At 40.4% G+C, this 7,018-nt stretch overlaps 1 protein-coding gene across 1 annotated transcript; it reads left to right on the forward strand.

Moving 5' to 3' along the window:
• Positions 1–1,295: 1,295 nt before the first annotated feature.
• LOC124035198 (transcription cofactor vestigial-like protein 4) lies at positions 1,296–6,033 on the forward strand. Its single transcript, XM_046348627.1, has 5 exons — positions 1,296–1,750; positions 3,329–3,452; positions 3,564–3,789; positions 4,344–4,431; positions 4,543–6,033. Exons 1-5 carry the CDS (start codon positions 1,684–1,686, stop codon positions 4,851–4,853), a joined length of 816 nt encoding a protein of 271 aa, XP_046204583.1. The 5' UTR covers positions 1,296–1,683; the 3' UTR covers positions 4,854–6,033.
• Positions 6,034–7,018: the final 985 nt, after the last annotated feature.

Genomic DNA, 7,018 nt, shown 5'->3' on the forward strand with positions numbered 1-7,018 from the left:
TCAGAACCCTGGACGGCACCATCACTGATTCCATTACTGAGTTCACTCTGGTTGAATTTCTTACTGGTGGGTTCATGTTATATAAATACAGGTCCAGCAAAGCTCTCCTGTTCTTGTTACTCTCAATTAGCCTACTCACCCAGAACACTCATAGAAACCAGTTGGTCTACTAACTACTAGCCCATAGAACCCAGTAAATGTTTGCTGAATGGGAACTGCTCACAATGCTGTTTCTATTATCCACACTTCATGAAGTTACGCCTCTTTTGCATGTTGATTGGTTGACATTATGGCAGGAAATATTCCCATAAAACAAAGCAATGAGACAATGACTGCAGGAAAGAAAACATCACTAAATAGTCTGAAAATGCAGGATCATTTTCTGTCCTATTAAAATGAGTCCTATTAAATCATCCTATTCTATTGAATGTTGATAAAACCAAATGTAATGTAATTCATGTATAACATTGGTGATCATGAAGGAATGTAAGTTTTACTCTGCACACAGTATTCTTGAAGTATATATACATTATAATTAACGAAATCCTGAATAAAATGTTAGAAATTCCAGTGTGTTCCTCATGGGGTCACTGTTGAGCTTGACTTGCTTTAAAGCAGCACCAATCATATACTGACACGAGTCGTCTCCATATTTGTTGAGTGCTTTCACAGACCTTCATCACCACAAAAATATTTGAGACAGAATATACCAATAACTCCAGAATGCATTCTTACATCACATAAACCCAATAAGATATTTCAATGAGTTATTACATCCTTTAATCAAGGTACAAAATAAATATACATTTAGGCTATAACAAAATGTAATCCACTAAATGAGTCCCCCCATTCAAAGGCATATCAATTAATACAAATTCTAAATGTGCTCATTTTTAAAGAGAGAACTTAAAATTTGTATTTATTTATTTTTAAGTGACTTTATAAGTGTCAGGTCCTGAGTGTTGAGTGTGCTCATTTGTGTCCATACTCTTCAGCATGCTCAGGCAAGATTGTTTCTCAGGGCAGTAGCATTTCCAGGACTTAGGAGCCTTTGTCTGGCCATCAACAAAAGCCTTTGGATTAATGGTGAGGCTGGCTCACAGTACAGCTGTGTGCGTGTATGGGCAGGTCAGTGGAATGATTGGAGCACCAGTGGGCTAAGCACTCTAAAAAATGCAGTTTGGTGAGATTGTAGATTAGGAGCGAGGGAGGGGCTGAGGGCAGGTGCTGACTTCCAGAGAGAGGAGAGTCTCTGTTAAATTAACTTGTGTGTTGAGTAATCTATACTACAATCCTGTTTATTCCTGAAATAGCTAGTCTTCTGGATAAGTGAAGTAGATGCTTGGTTGGGTGGTGCAGGGACAGTCATAGAACAGTTTACCATTATTTTCCTTCTGAGGTACCTACCTGTGATTACACACTTCCTGCAACAATAACAAAAGCATCTAAAATGGGGGAGGTTGTGATCGGAACAACCAATGACAATGCAGGAATACATTTTCCTGAAAGACACTGCAGCTCTGTATAGCCTCCTGATACGTTACCTGGGCAAGCTCTAGCCAAGCATCTCATTGCCTTTCCATTACCAACCAGAACTTAGGCTCATTGTGTCCTCTAAGCTCGAACAGACAAGGTGGTCCTCTGTAGTTGGCTTTATTCACAGACAAAGACAATTAAGGAGCCATGGCTGTTGCAAATTTCCAATACATAACTCGGATGAGCAGTGGTTTCAAAGTCTATATCTTGGAAGGTAATAATTCTTATTTATTTTCTCATACTATTGTTTCACAAAATATAATTGTGCTGCAGTGATCTGTGCTGCTTTAAATAGCGGTCTTCACAGCTGCGTATTGCATTGTTATCATGTATGATGACACAGTTGTTATATTGTTATTAGTTAGTAATTAGTTCACAATGGTTTTAGAAATGCAAATGTTTATGGCCATTATAAAATAACTTTTACTAAGTCGGCGTGAATGTCAATGAAGCCATTTTAGCTGATGGTTTGAGTTGTATAAACACACAAACATATTTAATCCATTCTAAAACATTTTTCTCCCATTCAAGAAACCAAGACAAATGTTAACTTTTACAGTCTGAATTATAGATAATGTAGACGAGTGTGATAATGATACCTCACTGTATAAACTTTGGTGCAGTTTCAACTTCCTAAAATGTGTCATGGCACTCAAGCATCATTTCAGAGGGGTTTAGGTCAGATGCTGAGAATAACTGTGGTAGATGGAGATGCTCTGAAGATACTGCCCTCTTGTACCTCTACTCCTGCATGGGAAACAAATAACCACGCCTCAGGCATCAGAAAGTCAGTCAGGCAAGGTGTGGTTTCCCCCCAGTCCCCCTCCACAGGCCTCCACTGTGACACTGATGTCCAAAGGACAGAAGGGGAGGTCGTAGGTGAGAGGTTGCGATTGAGGGGCAGTACTGTTTGGTATGTGGATTGGATTGAGGATTGTGGATTGGGGGAGTATTTGAGGTTAGGGGGACCAATCATGTAATAACATGACCTAATCATTCAGCGTTGCATCTCAATGTGGTAGTAGAGCATTGCATGCTAATGTGGTGGATATCTTTTGGCATATTGATAACACTCATTTGAATATAGCTTGAAATAAACAACATGATGTGAGGTATGAAGAGGGCTGGTGTTAGCTTTACAAAATACAAAAACCAGTGTCATGTATTGGTCAGCTTCACATCGATCTCTGTCAGTAACAAAAAGGATGTTAGCAGCTGCTGATGTGTTTTAGTTAGTTTCTCGCAATAAGGAGAATGCTACTGTGTGATGTGTGTATTGTAATGACAGTTGTGAGACATTTAGTTCTCTTTTAGAAAGAAGTGATACTTCAATCAAGGCATTAGCAACTGAAGTGTTACGTTTGTCCAGTTCAAATCACATTTTGAGTAGAAACTAATATTTCTCTCATAGACATGTAAATGAGATGGGTGTCATCATCACTGTAGGTAGAAAAACAACATTTACCGTTCACATTGAATCAGCTGGAAAGATTTGAAATACTCACCAATCTGGTTGGTCTAGTTCAACAGCTTAACGGAGTTTACAATTAACGGTGGCATGAAAGCTTTCCCACGAACCACTCATACAGGTGATGAACCATATGTCACAGTGCCACAGACCCAAACAACCAGTCACCTATTTACTCATTGCCACACCTAACGTCTTTTCAGTCAGTTACAGTTAGGTGTAAGTCATCATTATCTGTGCCAATATATCAACCAATATTTATACTGTATATTATTTCAAATAGTAACCATGAGCTTTACTTGTGCTTGATCTTTCCTCTTGTAGGTCAGCCCAACCAGAGAAGTGAAGATAGATTCAGGCATATGGCCAATGAGAGAGTTCGAGTGCCCCAAGTGCATCCGGTCAAGCGCAAGCACAGCTTTGAGTGTGGTCTAACATTGGAAGAAAGGTTTGTAAAACCTCCCCATGACTTTATAACATCATCATTGACAACCACTGGTTTCATAACTCCATGTCCAGTGTGTGATTCCATGTTTCAATGTGTGGTTTTGTGTTTCAGGCGAGAAAGGGCACAAAGCAGGAGCAACATGAGAAGGCCATCTGTGTTTAGTGTTCCCCAGAGTCCCACATCCTCCTGGAGCCCAACCCCCAGCCCCACAGGTCATTTGCCCTGCCATGTGTATCCCACACCACCTATTGATGAGCCACTGGACCTAATTAAGAAACCAAGGAAAGAGCCTGAGAGAACAGAGGAGAAAACCAAAAGCACCGCAGCCATCAATCAGGTAATTTCAAGAGGAACAATTATAATAGTGAGTCCAGGTGCTAACAACTTGAAAGACACAATTTATTGTTTGTGTCAGTCATATTGTATGTGCCTTTGTAATCTCCCAGTGTAGCCCTAGGCAGTCAGAGCCTACATATCTCGGAGATCTCTGTAGGGAGTCTAAACTCTCAGGCACATTCTATTCCCAAGAGACATTATGGGACTCTGCTTGTCCATGATATCCAATCCAGTCTGATTTGGGAAGATAATGTGAGCAATGGTGGGAGGATGGTCATCAGTAAGAGCAAATAGACAACTCTCTCTTTGGCCTGTTTGTGCCACCCTGATGAGGGTGAACAGTTTTCAGGTCCCATCCCATAACCAAATATATTTTGTCTCCAATAACAAACTGAACCCTCGACAAAGAGTTAGTGATGGTGAAATGTTTCATGTTTACATTGACATGTTCATCCTCTTGTTTTTGGGGGAATGGGAATTTCAGCTACATTTCAGCTACACAGCTACAGAGTCATATACTGTTGTGAAATGAACCAATGATTTTACCTCGTTCAGATGCGTCCTTCTGTGATCACCTGTGTGTCCTCCACAAGAAAGCCCACCTGCAGATCTGAGGTCGGCAGCAGTAGCCACTCCTCCACAGGTCAGTCTCATACTCCTTTTATCTCATCAAAACTAGTGCTACAATGCTGCTGTTATATTGCAGACTTGTTAAAAATTATGCCTGACCTTTGTTGTATTCTTTCCACTGTAGTGTTATCTAAGCACAGCTATGACCATGTTGTGGAGGAACATTTCAAGAGAAGCCTGGGGATGGACTACCAAATGGCCAGCTCCCGCCAGCTCTCCATCAGCGTCTCTGTGGATGACCATTTTGCCAAGGCCTTGGGAGAAAAGTGGTTTCAGATCAAATCGAAATCCTCCTCATGCTCCTCGTCTACATCCTCTCCACCCAGCAGCCCAAGTTTCACTTACTCCCCCAGCTACGGCCACAGCCCAAACCAAGCTCCTAAAGAGTCTCCAAGTACCACCACTCCCACCTCCAGCTTCTGGTCAGTCAAATAAAACTACAGAGAGCTTTCCTGGAGAAAGAGTGAACTTTGAGACATAGCATTTAATGCGTTACAGCGGAAGATCCATGCTTTTCAAGGAATAAGAGCAGCAAGGAGACAACGTTGGTGAAAGTGTATACTGGAGAACAGGAATGCAGGAATACTAAGCTACTCTATATGGTTGAACCATTGAGTGCATCTCCATGAGTCTATTCCCTGCCAGCGGAAAGGGGAGTTATTTCAATTTCAGGGGACAAGCAAATGTTGCAGTGATGTCTTTATTTCTCCATTTCTGTCCCAGCCTGTCCCAGCCTGTCCCAGCCTGTCCCAGCCTTTTCAATAGCATATCTATCTCTGAATAGATGGTGATGTGGGATGATAGTTGGAGAAAAGAAATGTGCCATTATATTTCATTAAATGTGCCATATTTCATTTCATTCGGTGATGATGCCACTAATTTCGTGATACTGTATTTATACTATATGTTTTTTTAACGAACCTGGATCCTATTTTCTGTCTAATAAATTATCTACTGTATATAGTGCTAACAAATTCACAAAATCTGTTCAATACAGTAACTTCATGTTTTTTATATAAACTATGGACAACTCAAAAGGAAAAACCTATTTGTGTTGGGATATTGCAAGTTATTCCATTAGCTTTATGAATTCAAACTTAAGCTAAACTTATTATTGTATAAAAAATAAACCTGGAGATTTCAGAAAGAAAATGTGTGTGCAATTTATACATTATGTACTTGTTCGGAAAAAATGTCATGCTTAGAAAACGGTTGAAATGCATGTACAAAACATTAGGAACACCTTCCTAATATTGAATTGCACCCACAGTCTCTCTTTGTCGAGGCGCTTGGGACCTACTACCATACCCCTTTCAAAGGCACTTAAATATTTTGTCTTGCCCATTCATCCTCTGAACGTACACCATCCATGTCTCAACTGTCTCAAGTCTTAAAAATCATTCTTTAACCTGTCTCATCCCCATCATCAACACTGATTTGAAGTGGCTTTAACAGGTGACATCAATAAGGGATCAAAGCTTTGATTCACCTGGTCAGTCTATATGGAAAGAGCCTAATGTTTTGTACACTCATTCAGTTCATTATCATTACCTCCCTTGAGTCTATGATTGTAATTGTTGTACATAAGTTTTTAATAAAATACCACTGACTTACACCAGACTGATTTGGTAGAAGAAAATACAATCGCAAAAACAGATATCCTTCATGACCTTACTTCTAAAGAAGACACGGTCAGAGAGGTTGGTTGTGTGTCACTTCCACATATGAGTAAAGAAGTCAGAGTCTCATGTGAACACGAATCCTGCAGCCATTCAAGGTTGCGTTCCAGACGGCTTCATTTCAGTGGTGAGTCACTGTGTGTCTGGGCTGTGCGCCTGGGCCAATATACTATGCACGTACACCAGGTCACAAGATGGCGGCCTTATGGCATTCAGCACTTGATTCTTTAAAAGGGGAAAGGGAATGGAAGGGAAAGGGGAATGTTTATTTAGCTTTTGGTGATTTAGTCAAGGCAGCGTTCAGGGGGGTTTGAATCCCTATCCCTCCTGGGTTTAAAACTAAAGGAAAGGTGAATACATCATCCTCAGTACATCATCCCTTTTTCTGGGAGTTTTAGGGAATGCCAGGAGCATGTTCCAGCAGGCAACAGGGCTTGTACTCAAACATTCTTGTCTCCTGAGAAAATTATTCTGAAAGAACCTACAGATCCTGTTTGGCAAGGGAAGGGAGGGAGGGATAGGGGTAGGATGGGCAGGTCTAATGTAGGCTCTGGCTTCAGAACTGATCATGCTTTTCAGTTGCTTATTTGCATGTTCTATCTTGTCAAACAAGTGTAATGATATGATACTCTGAAGCATTTTCCAGAAATGAAGACTTTGAACTCTATAGCAACGTGTCTTTGCAGTTTTATACCTACATGTACAGAGGTGTAAACTGGAAAAACTGAATATGTAAGTTAACCACTATTGACAGAATAGACTATAGATCCTGCAGGTTTGGTTTCAGTAAAAATGTGTCACTAAATAAATACACTATAGATTGATTGATTTTATTTCTGTTGTACACTAATTGGTGCCCAGCCCATACGGGCTTATAAGACACAATATCAAGTCTGTGTACACAAAACACGAAACACATTT

Source organism: Oncorhynchus gorbuscha, linkage group LG05, assembly GCF_021184085.1.
Source record: "Oncorhynchus gorbuscha isolate QuinsamMale2020 ecotype Even-year linkage group LG05, OgorEven_v1.0, whole genome shotgun sequence".
Lineage (NCBI taxonomy): Eukaryota > Metazoa > Chordata > Actinopteri > Salmoniformes > Salmonidae > Oncorhynchus > Oncorhynchus gorbuscha.

What these genes read in the sequence shown, in the direction of transcription:
- LOC124035198 (XM_046348627.1), top strand. Translation starts at nt 1,684, where the DNA reads ATGGCTGTTGCAAATTTCCAATACATAACTCGGATGAGCAGTGGTTTC. An exon ending in GGTCTAACATTGGAAGAAAG is followed by an intron (nt 3,453 to 3,563) that starts GTTTGTAAAACC and finishes TTTGTGTTTCAG; the next exon opens with GCGAGAAAGGGCACAAAGCA. An exon ending in GCACCGCAGCCATCAATCAG is followed by an intron (nt 3,790 to 4,343) that starts GTAATTTCAAGA and finishes TACCTCGTTCAG; the next exon opens with ATGCGTCCTTCTGTGATCAC.